The 21,552-nt window shown below is 36.5% G+C and overlaps 1 protein-coding gene across 2 annotated transcripts in view; it reads right to left on the reverse strand.

Moving 5' to 3' along the window:
• Positions 1-1,816: 1,816 nt before the first annotated feature.
• Positions 1,817-21,552, reverse strand: part of CYTH3 (cytohesin 3) — a 53,122-nt gene continuing 33,386 nt past the window's right edge. For both annotated transcript variants that reach the window (XM_075105043.1, XM_075105042.1), the window contains 9 exons: positions 21,145-21,263; positions 17,298-17,378; positions 15,171-15,283; positions 14,130-14,278; positions 13,201-13,312; positions 6,381-6,457; positions 6,228-6,299; positions 5,936-6,090; positions 1,817-5,320 (listed from right to left, as the gene is read on the reverse strand). In XM_075105043.1, coding sequence (XP_074961144.1) covers positions 5,248-5,320; positions 5,936-6,090; positions 6,228-6,299; positions 6,381-6,457; positions 13,201-13,312; positions 14,130-14,278; positions 15,171-15,283; positions 17,298-17,378; positions 21,145-21,263 — 951 coding nt within the window. In that variant the 3' untranslated portion in view covers positions 1,817-5,247. The remainder of the gene's footprint in view (positions 5,321-5,935; positions 6,091-6,227; positions 6,300-6,380; positions 6,458-13,200; positions 13,313-14,129; positions 14,279-15,170; positions 15,284-17,297; positions 17,379-21,144; positions 21,264-21,552) is intronic.

The following is a 21,552-nucleotide window of genomic DNA, read 5'->3' on the forward strand; positions in this document are numbered from 1 at the left end:
AGACCATCTCAAATGCTGCTTAATTACAGACTCAGGTTGACTTTATGTTATTCATGTAATGTTACTCCAAGTTAGACATCTGGTGCAAGAGCAACCAGGAATTATAAAAATTGCAACTGACAGTCTGTATATTTAATTTAAAGACTTATTTAAAATTTCACAAGCTCTCAAATAACCAGAGTTTTGCAAGAGCTGCATCTTTTTTCTGTGATGTCTGACACTAGAAACTAATTTACTTCACATTTGAGTTATATTCAAGATCTGAAGAAAATCTTCTGGTTTTCAACATTGTGAAACAATGAATATGCAGTTCTGAATGTATCTCTCAAGACTATTTGTATACTCTTCCATATGTTTTTATTACATTTTCTTAATATACTGTCACTTGTCTTAAGTCTCAGTTGTCTGTTTTGTCTCTCTAAAGTGTCTAGTTACAGACAAATTCATACTGTGATTTTTATTTTTATTATTAAATGCTATCAAACTGTGATGCACTTATTATTCACTGGTCCTGCATCAGGAGATGAGTGGGGAACCTGTATTAAATACAGTTCATCTGAATAATCTGTCTGGTTTATACAAGCTGTGTTGTTCAGAGATGTCTAAAGTTTGATCTTTGTTTTTTTAAAGATAAAAAGCACTTGCCCCACTGTAAATATATAGCATGTAAAATTTATATAGTATATAAATACAGCAAAGTTCAAATGGATTTTTACTTGAGTTTTACTTGAGTTATTTAACATGCAATATGTCATGTGAATTGACAGCTTTCAGAGTGTGTTTGATACTCCAGAAATCAGATCTTCCTTTCAGTGGTAGGTGAGAAGATGCTGTCGGTGTGACCCAGAGAAGATAAGTAACTTGGGACGTCAGCTGCCTAGACAAGAATGCAGAAGGCTTTCTCCTTTCAAGTTAAAAGCTTCCAAAACCAGGCAACAGGGTAGAAGCTCAGCAGTAGCTTTTTACTGTGTGCGACACTAAAACAAAAAGGAGCAAGGTTAATGTTTTAGTAAATACTTAAAGTAATATTTTGGTACATGGAGAACACCATAAAGCCAAACCATAAGTGTACCCTGCATAATGTTCCTATGGCAACAGTTATGTGAAGTTACATAAAGTAACATGACAAAGAAACCACGTACCTTTTCTGTATCCGGCTTTTTTTTCCTCTTTTGTCCTTTGGCTCCAAGATTTGGTGTCTTGTCTTTTGTCTGATGAATAACTCCAGCATAAATGTATAAAAGGAGTTTAAATGTTGACTGCTGTACCTCCATTAAGAGCTCCAGAAGCAACAACTGCCTGAACCAGCTAATAAGCAATGAACGGAGGGAGGGCAGTTCGTGACAGCTTCCGATGAGAGCTACGGAGAAGCGGCCTGGGCAGCTGCAGCAGCTTGTAGCTATTTGTAGTTGCAGGAGGTCTAATTAATCTACCTGAGAAGCAGAGATCCCATTCCCCACCCCCTTTACATTTGACTGAATTCATGGAAGGGAACTGACAAAATAGCTCCTAATTTAGGGTGGCGCTCAAGGGAAACCATCTCTTAATGGAATAATGCTCACAGCTGTAGCATACTTTACTGAAACAGTCTATTTTGCAGCTGAAGGTTTTTTCTCTCTGAAAATTTAAACCTGATAATTTAAATCACTGTGCCTAAAGGAAGGGGAAAGAGGCCTTTTACTTAAAAGAGCAGTTATAACACATGCTGTAAAAGTGAACCTTAATCTCAAAAAGAAAACCACAACCACAAAAACCCCAAAAAACCAACAGTAATTGCCTTCTATGTGTTCTTGGTAAATGAGGAGCTATACAATAGCATAGTTTCACACTTTATTTTTGAGACAGTCTCCAGATTTAAGCAACAGGTCAATGATAAATGAAACATTAATATTGCAGTGGATTTACATAGAACATCACATTTTTAACAATGATTGAGACAGAGTATTTGTCATGCAAATCACTTGTGTACACCATGTAATACTTATATCAATACATATCTGTACAGTATTTACATTTTATATTTAAACTCTAACTAGAAACATTTTCCAAGAAAATATAGAAATGAAACTGGTAAGCCACAGTCTTTAATTTGTAGTATTTGGTCTACAACAGACCTAGCTTTTCCAGCAAGCATATCTACATTGATATGTAATAAATCTTAAAAATATGAAGTTTTTATATATGAAGCATTATAAATGCTGCTCAGTTTACAAAGGTTCAGTTTTGTACCAGTTTAAAATGCTTCAAAATGTTAAGTGATGCAGAGCTTATATTGTCAGAATATTGTAAAATTTAAGTCAGTCCAGCTGAGCTTAAGTATTATATACAGTTCTCTCCCTGGATTGCACTGGCGCCATGGCTGATGTTAGTGGCCAAATGGTTTAGGCACTGGGCGAAGCCACGCACATGGCAGAAGCAGTAGTGGCTCTTGCTGGCCCCTGCAGTCGTGAAGGGCAACGTTAAAAACAAAGAGCTGAAGAGTTATGCGAGTTTCAGTGCAACAGGAAGGGAGAAGTCTGTTGTCCCCGGAGGACTTTTCCTCAGCATGGCCAAACTGTAACAGATACTGCTTTAGGCCACTGAGCAGTATTAGTCCTATTAGCCACCCCTGGACTTGAAGCCCAATAAAAAAGGGAAAGGTTGAGAGATTTTTCTTCACCCTCATGGATAGTACCTGATTTGGCCAAAATTTTCACAAGCCACTTTGTTTTACTGGCCTCGTGGCCAGTGGAAATTTTGGGCCAGTCTCACTCCCTGTTAATACTGTTACAAAGAACATTTGAAATCAAATATTATCACACACAAGAATGCTATTCCATTAGCTTTGGTAAATTAAATAGATATATTGAGCACCACAAATAGCTGTTTAAGATGTCGCATTTTAATGCTAAGAAATAATATATTTCCTGCTATAATATCCTCAGTTACATGTTACTCTAAATAATTATTTCTGCCGGATATAAGAACGTCAAACTAAATACAGCAAATGAACTCTCAAGGCATTTCCTTCATGCTTATAGGCAGACATTCTCACCTGGTTAAAAAAATAAGATTTTCTTGAAGGTGATATTTCAGAAGATAAGAATTGATACAAAAGTGCTTCATGGCTTATTAATGCTTCCATAATCTCACATTTCTCCAGAAATACTTTATTTGCTGCTTTTCACCTTTTCACTCATTAGTACCACTGGTTCTGGCTTATCACTATTTGCATCACAAATCTGCTTGTCCAAAGCTAAAACTAATGTATGCATTGCCTGAAAACAAAACTTGAAGTTGCAGAAAAGAAGACTCAAGTGACATTAGCAGCTCCATAATCGTGCTGCTTTGCAAACATAGGACGCACAACTTCATTCATGTCTATAACGGAACACAACTAAACTCTCTAAGCAAAGAGGTCCCCACACTGATACTTGTTCAAGGATGCTTCCTCCTTTGGCTGAGTTTTACTCCCTTGAAAGTACTTGGATTTGAACATTCATCCAAGTAGACTGCAATTCCACACACTCTGGGGAAAATCTAAGGTGTAGAAAGGTTTACTTTGTTCTTTTCCTCTCAGCCTATTTGGCAAACATGCAATAAAGCAAAACATCCACAGGCTGATGCCCCATGCAAAACAAGACAAATTAGCAAGAGAGGAACAATGAAACAGACTCTCTCTTACAGTTAAGAGGAGATTTGAAACAGATCAGCTTAGTAAGTCTGTGGTCTTGCCCGTGCAGCACAGTTACTTATCATGTATCCAGAGACGCTTCTGTAACTCCAATAAGCAAAACCGCTTTGACAAAGTATTGGGTCTCCAAAGCATTTATTGGCACAGCAGGCATGGCTCAGGTTCAATAAGTTGGTGAAAAATTGTGTACTAACAGAAGCAGTAGGGTCCAAAAACCCACTTCTTCCCCCACTGTGGAATATGGGCTTTACCTTAAGAACAGTATGTGCGCTATCAATAGAAAAGCGTTGTTGTAAAATCTGCCATAGCAGTTTACAGACTATCTGTAGGACCAAAGAAAGATCTTCCACAAATTACAAAAAAAAAAAAAAAAGTGAAAGAAATGCTTGTGGGGGAGTTTAGTTGCACTAGGTAATCTATGGGTAATTTTAAGTAAATTTTTTTTCAATTTCAGCTGCTGAAGCACAGATCTGAAAAATCGCCTTTAAGAATGCAATAAAAATACTGAACTTTTCTGTCCATAGTTTGTTATCAAGCAGAGGAATGAATCCTGCTTGCTTAACTATCTAGGGCTATATCCTACAGAAAAAAAAATAATCAATTTCCTGGTTTCTCTCTTTAAAAACATTAAATGCATGTGAAATTGTTTAGGGGTATTTTCATATGCAAAGCCTAAACTCATGCACACCCTGTCATCTTACTCCTTTAGTAGTAACTTAGTGTTAATCAAACTACAACATATCTAAAACATAAGGAGGATCTTACTGTATAAAAAGCAGATGAAAACAGTTATTAAATCTTACTGCTTATTGTGAGTGTATGAGCAAACAGGAATGAGTCTTAGCCTACTGGCAAATATCAAACCACATCTGTACTTAGTGTCATGTCTACAGACTCAAACGTTTGCTGTTGGGACCTGCATGTATTTCAGTGCATATCAACCAAACCCTTTGGCACAACTAGTTAACTACGTAGCTGCCAGTCTACCGCTGAGTTGCATTTCTGAAGAAGAAAAGCTATTTCCATAAAGGCAGAAGAGCAAATCCTAAATGAAAGCCTCACTCAGCTGTTCATTTACTGCAGAACACAAAAGACTTGAAGACTGATACTGAGATTGTGGGTTTTCTTCTTAGAGACAAATTAAGTGCTAGATCACTCTGTACTCCACTTCTGGTGCTGCATTTTAGTGAGAGATGGAAGTCTTGCAATCACTCCTCCTTTTATGGGAAATGCACTCAAATAACAGGTATAGGACATTTTAGTATTAGCCTCGACTTCCTACCCTCCCAACCCAAGTAAACTGGAGTTGTAACTAATAAGTGAAAACAAGGATTCTTTGTTTTCTATTGAATTAAGTTCTAATATAATCATCCCCTAGGATTTGAAGCTTACTTCAAATTATATGCTAATAACTATTTACCCTGAAAGGTCTTGCCAAGTTTTTATGTCATAGTAAAGTGTGTGTATATATAAAATTTACAGTTGTCTTCATTTAGTTTGTCCAATTTTACATTATCATTCAACTGTATGCTTATTTATAGGTTGATGCAGGTATACGAGTTGCCGATCATGTTCTATTTCTTATTTGCAATTCTTCGTTTCCTTGTTGCTAGCATATCATAAAAGGGATCCCTGCTGATACTTGCTCTAGAAGAGAAAAAAAGGAATCAACTGTTTGGTTAACAAATACCTGTTTTTGAAAATAAAAACTATTTTGTTCTCTCTTCCCTGTGGATGACTCCACATTCTTAATAAGATAATGGATGGTTCACTTCTAAGCATCACAAATATTTCTTTATTCATCTGTGTTATTCATCTGTGATTTGTTAAGAATTCATACCTTCATCTTGAGCATTACTTATTTCTTTAAGTGTGGGTCTACTTTATAAACCTTACAAGATAAAGTCAAGCTGTGAAAGTTTAAAGCTACACTGTGAACATGCTTAAGATAGATGACACTAAAGTTAATTATTAGGTGAAGTAAGAATCTAATAAAATTAGGGTTAAAGACAATTCACACAAAGCTTTACATCTGCTTTAAAAAAAAAAAAAAATCCACATTTTCATCATTTGAGTTAGTAGCACTATTTCCTTAGGACCAGACAGTAACAGGAGACTTGTATCTTGATCCATCAACCCCACGTAGCTTGTCTTATTCCTAGAGGACATTGCCACATCAGACTTCTTCAAACAAGTTAGAATACAAATTCTTTCAGTACCTTACACTTCATTTCTGAAAGACATTTAAGACTTTAAACTCACTTGATAGATTTAATCCACTCTTCTTTTTCTTCTGGGGTGGGAGCAGATATTCTGTACACTACATGGTTACCTTCCACCACTCTACCATCAGCTTCAGTCTTACACGCTTTAATTACTTGACCTTTATGACTGGGGTTATAGAGCTCAAAGCAGTTCTGGAGGGTAGAAATAAAGAAAAAATTAAAAAAAAAGAAACAAACCACAAAACCAAAACTGACAAACATCTTCAGTTAACACTACATCTAAGTTCTATATGGTTTACTTAATTTTAAGAAAATTATTAAAATCTTACTGGTTTTCTAGGGTCTTCAACTTCTCTTATGCTAAGATTTTCTAATGGAATAATTCCTCTAGGTTCTTTGTCCTAAAAGATTAGAAAAATAACACATTATTAGCCACTTAAGTATCTTGATCACAGATGAAGTTCACTGTAATATATACTCACTGTTGTGTATTCAAAGTAATACAGGCAATTATCAGTCAGGATAAACCATCTCCGTTTCCACGTTTTCACTCTTCCCCCTACAACCAAAAGGTATGGCTGAATTAAACATGTGTTGCTGTCAAGGTTTCAACAATGGATAAGAAAGTCATTTAGTTTTGCTTGTTTTTCAAAATATGGCTTAATTACTTAACTGTAAATGGATCAGGCACAGGTGAGCTGAGGTTAAAGGAACATGTTACTGTAACTCTTTGACTAAGATCAAACTCCTGAGAAAGCATTAACTACGGTGTTGCTGACCAGCCACAAAAACTGTATGCTCCAAGTTGTAAATGTCTCCTCTCTTACAGGGAATGAATGCAGTAGCAGTTTAGCAGTCAGACCTGCTCCCTCTGTCCATGCCATCAGAGTTGTTTACTGCATCAAAAATATTAATGCTATTCAGCCCTCAGACATGCAGTCAGTGCAAAGTGAGGCCAGTCACCGGCAAAACCAGTAACTGGGTTCCAGCAACAGGACCAACCCTCTCCACAGCGTCTTGTAAAAGGAAAGTGTCCCATCAATAAAATTATGGGCATTTTATCACCTTCCTTTCACTCCACTTGTAAGCATGCATGTGATTAAGAACCTACCTCTAACTTTCAGATTTAACAAGTGTGTAAGATGCTTATTATTAGCAGAACAAATATGATGTGTCACCAATAAGGAGCAAATCCTATGTCAAAATGTACCATTTTTAGTCGCTTTTCATCATTTAGTATTTTAAAGACATGTTCTCTTTGTAGGTCAATATTATATACACCTGACAGAAGAAATAGCTATTGCTCCAAAAATGCCAATTTTTCCTGCACTAACAGTTTAGACAACAGCAACCACAGAGTGCCTCTTTCTTGCACCTGCTAACGTCAGACTGTAGGGGACATTCCTTTTAGAAACACACATTATTGCCTTGGCCCTTTCAGCTGGTTTTCTGCCCTCAGCTACTTCAGAACATGTCTAGCATTCCACAATTACATTATTTTAAAAACTAATTTCCAGGAAAGACAATTGTAGATAAAGCATTCACGTGTTACTAATATATAGGCTTAGTTCCACCACAGTTATCTGACTTCAGGATTATTTCACCACCTGTGCATCATCCATTCAGCAATGATTTAACCCAACATCTCAAAATAATTGATCTTGCTATTGAAATCCCGTGCATAAAAGAGTACCATTAATACACACAAGGCCCCAGTTTAATCCAAGTCATAGAACTAAATCTAAGACAGAAGCATAACTTTTTAATATTTTTCTTCTACTTGAGATAGCTGGGTTTTTGTTTAATGCAGAAATCCAAATCATATTAAGTTAAAGAAAAATTCTAGGAATATCATTAAATTTCTTGATACTACTACTACATGTTTGCATTGCAGACCGAGTATGTTGCATATTGTATCTTCCTTTTGCTTGGTTTCATGACCTACACGGCAACCCAACGCTAACCCACTGCAACGTTCAATGTACTCAATAAACTTCATGTTTCCACTACACACACACATATTTTAAGAAAAATTTAATCTGCAAGCAGGTGTGGTGAAATAAGAGAAGGCAAAATAGTGCAAGATGCAGAAGCCGTGACAGAATGAATGGTTGAGTGAACTGGAGACAGTGAGAGAAGAACTGGTGGCATTTTAGTACAACCACTGTGACAGATCCTTAAATAAAGCATTGTAGAAACATTCAAACAGGCACGTAAGTCACTAGAAAAATTCCCATCACCTTGACTGAGAGCTGGTTCAAGTATCAGGAAGTATTTGGGCTAGGAACGGAAAGTCGACAAACTTCAGCTTGACTCACTTCCAGATCAATGAAATAGCAGCAGCTGAGTCAAGACAGCTGCCGGGGCAGTCCTTGCTATTGCCATAACATCACATTGTTTCATATAACCCAGTGTTCATTGCCATGATTTTAAGTCACATTCTGCTCTCTAAGGTTAACAGGTTGACATCATTTAACATTTTTATGGTACAAAAACGTTACCATGTTTTTCAGGCTAACAGGTAATATCAGCTAGTGTCAAACATCATGGCTTTCCCAGTTCTGGCAGAAAAACAACTCAGCAGAAGAGAGGGTAAAACAAACAGGCAAACAGGTTACAATCACAAAGGCAGCTTAAACTGAGCAAAGGTGTTTCACATAAACTGTGATATCATGTCAAAAGACAATTAAAAAAATAATCAGGTAATTATTTAAAAGAAGGCCTGCTTATAATTTATGGCAGAAACAATGGACTTAAAATACACACCTCCTAGAACAGTATGAAGTGCCAAAAATGTAAGTGACAGTTGAGTTTGCCGAAATTTTTCCTGATAACATCTCCTGTCTTTGGAAAAAGCCAGATTTCTCAAACCTGAAACCTTTTGGAATCAGTTTTGATGAAACTTTTGTCATGAAATGTTTCCCAGCTCCAGGATAGTACTGATGTTGAAGCCAGAAAGAAGATTAAATATCTCCAGTGACATCCCTCTTGGTGCTCCCTTCTCCCTAAAACACCCAGTAGCTTACCAGGTTACAGCACTCACATGAGCTGCAGAAAGAGACCCTAAGTCCCTGCTCCACCAAGCTATGAATTAATCTTCCAGAAAAAAAATCAGCAAGGAAGGATTTTTTGGCAAGATAAAGAACTATTCTTACATATAAGTCTCTGTCTCCCCACCCTATTACTTAGTTGCAGCTGTCAACAGCACAGAAACTGTAATAAAGCTTGAAAGGCAATCTAATCTGTACTCATCAAGTTTGCAGGGGTCACCACATAACATGCATTTAATATGCCTTTACAATGGGCTAAAACCCAAGCAGCTGGTTGATAAGGCTTTGTGGCCTGTAAACACTGCATGCAAGATTAATGGGTAAGAACTCGTGATAACAAAACATTCTTTTTCTTGGCAAGATTGCTGTAGGCTCACAAAACAACAACAAAGCATTTTAGTACCACACTTCATATCGTATTCCAGCTCTCAGCCTTTTAAAGATTAAAACTGGAAGGAATTAGGTTAGCAGAAGAGGATCAAAAAAATCAGAGTATGAATCCATAAACATTACAGAAATTGAGAGATAAAGTGACGTACTTCTCAAAGATCTGATTAACTGAAGTGCAAAGACATCTCAAACAACAAAATAAAGAAGCACGATATCTTGTAGGTGGAAATCTAAGGAAACTACAAAAAAAAGGCCACAACATGGCAAAATATACAGAAAGAAGAATCAAAACCCTCTTCACCTACATAACCCAATGTAGGAATTTTTTTTCAACTCTGGGCAAAGCACAAACTAGAGAGCAAGGTAAAAGAAACCACCTATACTAAAGGGAAAAACAACTAGCAATGACACGGGAAACACCAATTGAAAAATTAAAAAAGGCCTTAAGACCAAGGCAGCAATGAATCTAAAGTTAGAAAATTCTACCCAAATCTTCAGCACATTTATATAAAGTTTTAGAGGGGAAAGACAAAAATACACACATCAATAATGTTTTTTCTTCTCAGTTCATTTAGAAACCGCTAGGCAGAACGGACTCAGAAACTGTACAGTTACACAGATGATTGGATCAAAGTTTGGGTTTCTTTGAAAAAGAAGTTTCCCTTGACGGCAATATTAACTGCCCCAACCTAGAAAAGCATCAGTTACCATGAGAGCCAGGCAGGTACCGGAAGGCACCGGTTTCCTGATCAACCACTGCTATTCTCTCGCCCCAGATTAGGAAGAGAAACAACATCCTCTCAAGGACAGATGCGCTGGAATAAGCGCCACTGGCGGGACAGGCCCGGATGCAAAGCTTTTGGACAACCTCCAAGCTCTCAGTAACGGCCTGACTGGCAGAAAAAATTAACCTGATCATGTGTCTGGCTTGAATCATTTCCTCTCCAGTTTGGTGGAATAATATCACAGCTTCCCTCTAACTAGAAGAAAATATTACACAAACCAAGCTATTTGCCAAGAGAAGCTGTTTAGGCAAGGAAACACCTCCCTGTGCAAAATGACCGTAACTTGGGCACTAGGACAGAGAGCACAGACAACAATTTCGAAATATGTTAAGCTGGATGGCAGAAAATGTCATGGCACCAACAGCACTAATAACTATGACACAGAAAAATCTAAAAGCTCATGTCTCAAGCTGCTCCAAGTGAGGATTCATTAGCACTCAGCACCTTTCAGTTTTTTTACTTGTAGCACTCATTTTCATTACACCATGCTTCAAACAACATAGAACTGAATGATAATTTAGGTTTGCCAAGATAACGATGTCTATATAAAGGCACCAGCTGAGTCTAGATAGATAAAACCAGAACTGCTCTCTTGCTGCCAGGTTTGGCACTCAGACTTATACAAAGTCACTTCTGAACAATTCACAGCAGCAAACTCTCCAAAAGCATTTTGCACCCTCCAAGCTTTCTAAAACCCAGTGCCAGGCTGGAGAGCTAGGGTGGTCTTTAGGACAGATAAATTTTACCATATGTGAAAGTTTCCCTCTCCCGCCCAGAGGATAATCAATACAGTGTGCTGGAATACTAAAAAGAGGGCACAGGTAGATAAATGGGAGGAGGTGACTATAAGAAATACCAAAATACAGTCTTGATATACTCCAAGTTTGGGAGCTGTCTTAGTCTTTTTTTATCATTTTATATAAAACTTTCTATTTCAACTTTTAAAGTATTATCACAACTGAGCACAAACTCTCACGCAGGAATAGTCTCCTTAGCATTTCAACAATACTGAAACTTTTAATGTCAGCATCTTCCAGAACTGAAGGAAACCCTGCCCATTTCACACAAAGTGTTTCCCAACAGAAAGGACTGCAAAAATGCAAACAATGTGGATTGAGACAGCACTCTCAAACATACAATTTAAGCTTCCTAGCAAATAGAAAACTTAAGGTAGAGAGGCAGACAGAAAGAGAGAGAGAGGCAGACAGAAAGAGAGAGAGAGGCAGACAGAAAGAGAGAGAGAGGCAGACAGAAAGAGAGAGAGAGGCAGACAGAAAGAGAGAGAGAGGCAGACAGAAAGAGAGAGAGAGGCAGACAGAAAGAGAGAGAGAGGCAGACAGAAAGAGAGAGAGAGGCAGACAGAAAGAGAGAGAGAGGCAGACAGAAAGAGAGAGAGAGGCAGACAGAAAGAGAGAGAGAGGCAGGTTTATTTCAGGTCACTGCATCTAAACTAGCAGAATGTATTTGTCTGTACGAGTCAGTGTCTGCTGAAAAAGAATAATGCAGTCTTTCATGGAAGCACAGCTTCACGTATTTACAGGCTGATTCACCGGAGGCTTCTGGACATGTTTAATTTCTTTATTTAAATAACCCTCATGCCATGGGAGCGTTATGTGCAACACCCTTCCATTCCATGCATGCTTTTACTGTTGGGTTTTCTGCGTACCGTCTCTCATCTACATCATATATAATGAAAAGTTAGTTTTATTGACCTTGTGCCAGAGCCAGAGGTAGATTGTACAGAAGTACCTGGCTGCTCTCACTGACTTTCAGTCACCTTTTTTCTTCAATTTCTTTGTTTCTCTAATTTTTATTATACCTCCTCTATGTCTTTTATTGACAGTTTCTTCCACAAGGGATCTTATTGCTCCTCCTCGCACACCCACAGTCTCACTTGCACTCTCAGTATGTGTGTACAAGTATATGTATAAGAGAGCACTAGCAACGGAAAGAGAAATAAGCCAGGAGACTTCAAATTATCAGAGGTTTCCGCAACTGTAAATTTGGTGCTCATTTAAGATTCTGTTAAGTAAGCTAAACATAGTGTTTATAAAGGAAAATAAGGAGGAAAAAGAACAGCTTTTATAAATGTATAGTTCAAATGTAATCAATCTTTCAATAATCTAAAATAATTGATGTACAAGGAACAAAATCACTCTGAACATCATTACAAGAGTAAGACGTTGTCACTCAGTAGAAATTAATCTTCCTTTGTCACGTTCTTCAATGAAGAAGAAAAGTATGCTGAAGTAATTTTTAATTTTTCTGCTTTACATGTAAGCACTTTCTTCTTTTGCAGAAGACACTTGCATGTGAGCTAGACACTGACATGCCAGTCTTTCAGAGTACCATGATGATATTGTTAGTGACACTGAGTGAAAAAGCAAAATGCTACAATAAATTTGATTTTAAAAAACAAAAAAGAAAAGAAAAAAAAACCAGGAGGAAGGAAATAAAAGAATGAGCAACTGAAGAAGAGGGGACTGGAAAGCAGTCAGATACGTACCTCCTAACGCAGAATAAGCAGAGACAGCCAGTCACAGAACAGAAAGGTGATAGGTCATAGGCCATAAGGAAAACAAGAAGGCACATTTAAACCACTCATTAAAAAATCATAGCCAAAACCAAACCAAGAGAAACTCACAAATAATATGGAAAAATAAAGACATACAAAAATAACTATTTGAAAAGAAATCCTTTTTTTTTTTTTTTTTCACACAGAAAACTGAGCTGAAATATCACACAGTTTTCTGAAATGACCTTATGGAGACTCAGTTGTTATTTATCAGTCACAGCATGTAAATAACATCGGGCATTTCCTTTTTGTCACTGAGTTTTTATTTCTCATATATCAGAAATAAAACTCCAAAGTTTGAAACAAGATTGCTGATTTGGATACATAAAATAAGTAGTAACAACCTTCAGACTTAAAGGAGTTACTTATTTTCATTCATACATTTAAAAATACAAATTACAAAGTTAATCCTATTACCTTCACAAGAAAGCAGATAAACACAGAAGCAGCAAACATGCTAACAAAGAACAAACATAGCAGCAAAACTGCCCTTATAACTAACCTAATTTCAGCAGCCAACCTTCTCTATCTGGATTAAAAAACGTATGTGTTAGATCATTTCCATCATCCTCTGGAATTTTAAATGGCTCATTCTTAATACTTTCATATAAATTCTAGAAGAACAGAAAAAAAAGAGGAAAAAAGACCTCATTAATAAATGTCTAACAGAAAATGCATCCAGGACATCCTACCGCTTCTCAGACTATTTGTGTAAAAAGCAAAGGAAATACAGTCCATAAAATTCTGGAACAACCCTTCTCAATTCTTGTTTATGACTTTGATTAAGTTTGATTTTAAACTAATTCATCTACAAACAAGTGTTTCTTTTTTTACAGATTCTATAAGCATTCCTGCAAATACATTTTTTCTTTAACTTCTGCATTCAGTATTTCAAAGGTTTCTGCTTCAGGCCTCATTTAGTACAAGTCTTGACAAATGAATCTGGGTCTTCAGAAAATGGTTTAGGCCATCATACTGGCTTCGAGAAATAAGTATTTTTAATCTCAAGGGACAGGAGGAAGCTCCACAAGACACATGGAAAGAAAGGAGAGGCAATAACAAAACAATTATTTTTACTTTTTTTTCTGTCTTTCTCTGACTTATCCAGAAATACTTTTTTTTTTTTTTTTTTCCTCATAAGAAGCCAATTCCACAAGAATTTTGCCATCAGCAAACTACTGAGAGATATACAGAGTGTTTTCTCTGGAATCTCCTCTCCTTAACAAAGGATTCAATATAGGAAGAACTAGCTCAAAGCAGCTGTGAGCATGAGAAAATGCTTCTTTCAGCTACTCAAATGGTTATGCATGCTAGAAAATGTTCTTCTTACTTTCCCTTGGCAAATTTGCCTGAAAATTGTTGTACACACTTCTAAATTTCCTGTTAAAAAAAACCACAAAGCAATGCCTTGTCTTACCCAGTCTAACTTACCCGTAGCAATTCTTCAGGAAGGTCTCCACCTTCATTAATTCCACGATTCATAGAAATAAACCTCTCTACTGTGGGTTTATCTCTTACATTGTGGTTGTGCAGACTGGTATTTAACATAATGATCGCAAATGACAGCACGTAGCATGTATCTGAAATAAGATTTGAAAAATTATTTATATCTCTGTGTGTTGTAGCAGAAACCCGACATGTTTATGATTATATAAGTTCTGCCAGTATTCAAGTACAGTTCCTGTGTAAGAAAAAGTAGGATGGAAACCTCTCTGCTACATCGAGGAAAAATGTGTTCGCAACTTCACCATTTTGTTTGAAATAAACAATTTCCTCTCTAACTGTTGCTGACCTACTTTACATTAACCTCTTCCTACCCTATTTGTTCCTCAAACTAAGTGATCAACAGCCAGCTATGTCTGTATATAACAAAGAGACCAACAATGCCAAAATGGTAGTAATTCAACAGATTTCAACAGAATTCAACAGAAAACTGAGGTGGTTTTCTAATTGAGATAAATTATTGCTGAACAGTCTGCTAAAGAGACAATATACAGTCCTCATAACAAAAATGGATTACTTTCTAGATAATATACTATAGCCATGCATGGCTGGACTTGACAGATTGATAATCAGGTGTGAAGTCCTCATAACTGACAGATGAGGCTACCCAACCTACTCTTCTGCCTTTAAGGCCCTGAGAATCTTACTTTTCCAATTCCTAGCCAAAGATCTTTAGTAACATTTCTAAAGTACATTTTGTTGTTTAATTGGCTTATATATATATTAATGCTGAAGTTTTATAAATGGAAATGCATTCTGACCACAAGCTTGCACCTTTTGAAAACAGAGTGTAGGATTAGCAGTTGCATTTTCTCCATTCTCAGAAATTTCTCATTTCACATATTATTTCATCCTGAACTTCCAAACTGGCCATCATCTCCTTGCATCAGATTTAGAAGAACATATAGGATAAAAATAAATAAATAAATAATATATACTTAAGAACTCCTATCGTTTCCTGTGACTAACCCGTAGACTGGAAGACTCCTGGGTTACAAAGGCAATAGCGTGAAGCAAAAGCTTCCATCATACGATCAATTTTTTGAGCCTCTCCTGGGAGTCTGAAGCTCCACAGAAACTGCCTACAGAAGGGAAGAACAGTTGTTAGACTCATTCCAATATATTAGGCATATATTATTAAAAATCAGAAACAAATAAACAAAAATCAGCAATGTCTATATAAGGTGTCCTAGAGCTATGTTCTCAATCTCTCAACACACAAGTCAGGAACTATTATAAAGCAACATGCACAGATGGCTAGCCCAGTAATTCAGCCAGCAACACTGCATGCTATCAGGCAAGATAATATGGCAGTTCATATTCTGAGACTTTCTCTTTTTTCCAGACTAGTAAACAATTTTCTGTATGCATCCCATTTTTGCCATCAGAATGCTATGGGGAAACAATCAGTTCGTTCCTCCCTGGGTTTCCTGGCTACTAAAAGCAATAAACACTCAGCTAGACTTTACTTACAATCTAAAAAGACACAGTACAAAAATATTTCTGGTAGGGGAGAGAAGCAAGGAATACAAACCCAATACCTTTACTTGAACTCCTCCAACATTTAAAAAGAGTAACAAGAAAAGCTCCAGTGCTCAGAGAGGTGCTGCCTGTCTAGGGTTAAGCTCACCCTACAAGAATCAGACCCAGATCTTAAAATAAAGACTCATGGTATCACCTCAGTAATTTTGTAATATATGCAGGAGATCTGTGCTCCTGTTTAGCAGCATGAACTCAAAATAGATTTTTTACATTCATAACTTACTATTTCTACATATAGGTACACTGGAATGCATACAGGACAGAAGTCTTCACAAATTTACTTTTGGCACACTGTGGTGGTAAAAAGCTCCAATGAATTTAATCACTTACTCTTTTCTTTCTTAGCAAAAGAATTATCTAAATTAAAACAGGATCTAAACCAGCAAAGTTACATGCTCTGCCATGCAAAACAAGTTCTCAATATTCCCTGTATGCTGGGTGCCAATATAATAACCATTTATTCCTGTCTTCATCAGTTTTCATTTTAGGACATTATATTAAAGTGACGCAGGCTGTCTTTAGTTTGTCAGCTCTATATACTGTCTTTTACTCACCTCATGCAAGGTTCCAACCCAGATCACGAATTTTGTAAGCTACCAAAATACAAACATTTAATAGTAGCAGCTGCTAAGGAAGAATAAAGTCAAACCTAATGTTAAACTGGGTAAAAGAGATAGGAATATGAAGCCTCCCAGGCAAGCTTCAGCAGCCAAAGAAAAGGCTTCCTTAGCTCAAGCCTCAGGCAGCTCAAGTTATCATCACCACATCACTCAACCGTAGCAAAGCTGTTCTGACTCCACATCACAAGGCACTGCACCAGAGACAAAGATCACACGGACGTTTCAATTTATCTGGTGTCAGGAGGGAGTTACTTGTGGCAACAAAGCTGGCAGAACTGTCTAAATCAACTTAATTTGCTAGATCTGTTATGGATTTCCACCAAGATGAGAAGGGACTTCACAAGGCCACTCTATGCTAGCATCCCAGAGAAATCAAGTAAACTCTTCACTCAGAATGGGGAAAAAGTATACTAAGGTATTACACTTTCTCACGTGACAAGTGAGAAAGTCTGAGTAGAAGGAAATTACCTGATTCAAAGTGTATGCCTTTGTAATTGAACATAATCACTGACTATGATTTGTGGGATTCCCCCCCTCCCTGCCCAGGGGAACAAGTTGAGGTGGAAAGAAAGGAGAAAGAAGACGGCAGCAAAGAAAATTATTTATTTGCTTGGTTTTTACCTATCTCTGTGCTAAGACATAAAACAGATCTTCAAATGTCCACATATGGCAGGCACACCAAAGAGTTACGGTTGTGTTTTATTTGTTTGTATTTGTCTGAAATAATTAAAAGTTTTTACCTTCAAAAGGCAGCACATACAGAAGCAATTGTAAGGGTTAAAACAGAGCTGTCTCTGCTAACTTGCACAGTAACGCGTATAATTGTGCTGAGCTGTAGATCAGCTTTCTGATGAATAAATCAACACCGTGACTCATACAAATGCGCAATTTGATAAAGAAAGCTCAGGTCAAAAAAAAGAAAGAATTTACTTACCTCAAGGCTTGTACAAGATTGAGATCAGCGAACTCATGGAGTTCAACAAAAGCCTGAAGAACTTTAATATTAAATTCATCTCTATGAAAGAAAAAAATGGAAACAGACAATTTCAATTCTAAACTTTAAATGCTTCTTAGTTATCTCTATTTGCTTTTGAGAATAGGCAAGGAAATAAATTATCACACTGATCAAATCAAGTCATCGGAAATAGTTTATATATTTATTTGGGAGGTATTTTATTACTTAATACTAGTGTTTTGCCCATTTTTGCTGGTAGGTTAGCAAGAGACGGTACTGTTGAACTGATTTTAGCACTGCTTATTTAAATGACCTGAAAACGGCCTGGCCTTCTTTGCTTCACATTTATTATTACTGCACCTGCCTTGATATGGGACAATACCTGATAAATTTATCCAGTAAAAAGCCTTTTGCAGAAATTGAGTCATAAACTTTTAAAACAACAGTTAATGTAAGATTAATTTCTTTAGTCATACAACACAAGAAAAACAAACTATCCCATTTTTTCCTTTAAAAACAGAAAATATGAAAGCATTATATTAAGTTATGTACAAAGATGAGGAACAGAAAAACTTGATTGTACCTAAGAAAAAGAACAGCATTTTAAAAGAGCTACTTAGTACACACTATATTCTTACTCCATTCTCAAAAATTTTTACAGTGAAGGTTTACCAAAATCAGAACAGGCTTTCTCCCACCTGTCTTTTATATTGCTACATAAATGATGAGCCAAATTATGCTTTGTTTGATACAAAGGTGTTTAAATGCAAAAGTAACATTTGAACATTAATGAACACAAAACTATTTGAATGCAGACAGAATTTAGCCGACACCATCACTGAGTTCATATGCCAGAAGCGTAAAGGTTTATAATCCTCAGGGTGTGCTTTAAATACATCACCAAGACAGAATGTTGCGTATCAGCCTCCACCCAAAAATAGAAAGGTGTGCACCCACCAGGAATTATCTGTTGCATTACTGACTAACTGCATAGTCAGACTAACCTGTAACACTCACAAGTAAATACCTTACAACAAAGTATTAATTCATTAGGATGTCCCCATATTGTTTACAGAAAAACACATCTGCTCTGTCAAGCAAAACGAAGCAATTCTCATCAAATTTAGTAATGCACAATTCAACTGCATGACTACTTTTCAATGCACTGAAATAATGTGGCAGGATAGTATAATAGAAGAGAGCACTCAATAGGGGTACTTTGTTACTCTAAGCCAAATACTCATTTTGCTTATGTGTACATGCGTACTGCAGCTTTAGCGGCAGTTCAGGGCAAATACTCATCTAATACTCTAATTTTTGCTCTTAGGTTTTAATGTAAACTGGATTAACAGTGATACTTGTGCTGGGTACAGCTCCAAAGATACAAGCCAAACATCATGAACTCTCTAGGAAGCCACTTATTTTTTTAAGTGAAGACTCACCCACATATAAAGAAATCTTAAATCTCTTATAGGATGTAATTAATCACTTATTTGTTGTACATTTTTAGGTATTATCTCATTCCATTTTACCATTCACTTTTCTCAGTTTGCTGAGTGCTCTAATACTGTAAGAGTCAATAATTTAAAAAAATATCTCTTTATGGCAGAATGTTATACAAATATTTCATTCTGTTGACTATCCTGGTTTTGTCTTCAGCTATATTTAGCTAGAATGCAGAGGTAATTCATGATGGGCCCCCAAGGGGGACGGGCAAAGTAGAAGAGAATAACCTCAGACTCTAAATGCCTTGATAAAAGGTAGTACGTAACTCAACAAAAACTAATCTATAATATGCACTACCATTTGCATAGCACAAATCACTTAATAGCCTGTTTCTGAGGTGGTCACAAAAGCAAAATTAGCAGCTTAAGACCACCTCAACTGTCACATTTTATTTTATCTCAAGGTATTTATTTTACCCCAGGACCTAAAGGTCTAATGCATTGTTTTCAGAGGAACATGAATAAAAACTATTAGGATTCTAGGAAATTAATGTTGCAGTTCAAAGGAGTATGATCAACCGTTTCCCCATTCAGACCTGACTACCTTGAAATGTCCATACACATTCCTGAAAATCAGATTGTCATCTCTTCACCTCCACCCACCCTTACTAATTCATATAAGTGAAGTAAAAGAAGACAGAAATACCATTTGCTTTCCCATTACCATATTAATATTACACCTTTCATAGAAATTAAAAAACATACAAAAAAAATTAAAGTAGACTAACTGCATACATTGATTAAAAGCTCCTTTTAAAGAAACAGAAAATTGAAATTTCTTTGACTTCAGCTGCTCCTTAAAATGAATAGGTTGCTTCTGCCTTGTGGCAAAATAGGAGCAGTATGTCAATTTTCACTTCTCCTAAGGTTTTGTTATCCAGTTGATGGATTTATATAAAATTTCCAGATCAAATTTGTTATTCAGTATGACCACTATATTTGTCTGTATTTGTCTTGAAAAATTCAGAAGACATAATTTCATTGCATATTCGTCTGTATACATACTCAATAAAGGTTGCCCTGTATTTTCAGATTAGACCACAGTGCTGCCCAGCAGCATCTCTGCCAACGATGAAAAAGAACGAGCAATAAATTTTTAAATTTTAAGTATGAATGCATAAACAGTCACATGAATATTACTAATGACTCCAGTGGGCCTGGACGTATTGGTAAGACCTTTCTGCGTGAGTACAGGGGTTCTAGAAATAGGGCTAGAAAAACTGGAAGTAGTTCAGAAAACAATACCAAGGTAGAATGCAGCTTTCAAAAATTAACACAGACTGCTTTATACAAGTTTTGTTACAGTTTTGCCATTACGGACATTAACATAACATTGATTTTACAACACTAATTGCCCAAATATTCAACAGAAACAATATAATGCTGTCACATAAAAATTGTTGAAATGTCTACACGTACTGTATAAAAACTTTGTAGCGAACATATTTTTTGAAAGTATACATATTACAGTTAACACTTTCATTAAACCTATTAAAGTCAGGAGGAAACTGCTGAGCATAAACTAAGCCATAGATGCCATAAACAGATTACGGGTGCCTCAAAAGGGATCTGCCAGAACATATCACTACAGGAGTATATCCTACATGAGTCAACTTTTAAACCTCCATAACTGGCATCTGAACTAGAACACGTGCAAGCACGTAGATACATGTACTCCAAGATGCTCTTCACTTCCGTCTCTTTCTGCTGCCTGTTTCAAAATCAATTCCTGGGTTGCACAGCAATGGAAGCAATTGCGTTTTGATTGTGTTTTGCAGTAGTATGCATAAATACGCACATTGCACGTTTATTGTACTAGGATTGATAAAGATAAGGTGTGGCTGCCCTTTGAGATGCCTACCTACTAATGGGAAGTCTGTGTGCAGGGAAGAAGGCAACACTAAAACGTGCTTATAACTACTGTCCCAGGAACTAGCCATTTTAATAAATGATTTCTTTACTATCCAGTTATTAGTGATTGTATATCACTTCTTGTCTGGGCACAGTATCAAGAGTTACCAGAACTGTTGCAATACAACTCTCAGACATTCCAAAAGCTTATGGTATTAACTTCTGCACTATAGACAAATTTAAGGGTATTTTCTCAAAATAGTAAGTTACAATGAATTCAATATTATTCTACAACGTACTCATTTAAAAAGAACAACAACCTAACAGAAAAAAAAACTATCACAATACCATAGCAGCTTTATTCCTGCTTATAGATCTCAGAGTAGTAGAGTAGTTCTCTCATGCAGCCCGTGAGGGGGAAGGTGACTACCAAAACCAGTAAGAACAAAGTTTCAATATTTTTGTTTTACCTTTCACCAAGGTAATCTCCAATTACCGTTTTATTTAATCCTTCTCCTTTATAAAGGAACTGTGCAATGTCTTCTGCAGTGTTCTGCAGGAGGTCATTTTCTATCAGAAACTGTATTCCCTAGGAAGAGCAATTCCAGAGGAAAAGGAATGTTATGATTTTCCCACAAGCATTTATGTAAATACCACTTGTAACATTTGGTATTAATATACTGACACAGACATATACATAGCACATTAAGAATTACATTAGCCTATAGATTTATTTTGTTTTTTAATGAAATGGTAAACAAATGTTTTTCAGTTAGATAAGCAATATTTAGTCCCAGTTTAAAGATTAAAATGAGAACACATTTTTAAGGCTAGAAGTACTAGGTGGCAGTTTGAATCCCCCAACAATAGAAATATCA

Source organism: Phalacrocorax aristotelis, chromosome 10 (genome assembly GCF_949628215.1).
Source record: "Phalacrocorax aristotelis chromosome 10, bGulAri2.1, whole genome shotgun sequence".
Classification (NCBI taxonomy): Eukaryota; Metazoa; Chordata; class Aves; order Suliformes; family Phalacrocoracidae; genus Phalacrocorax; species Phalacrocorax aristotelis.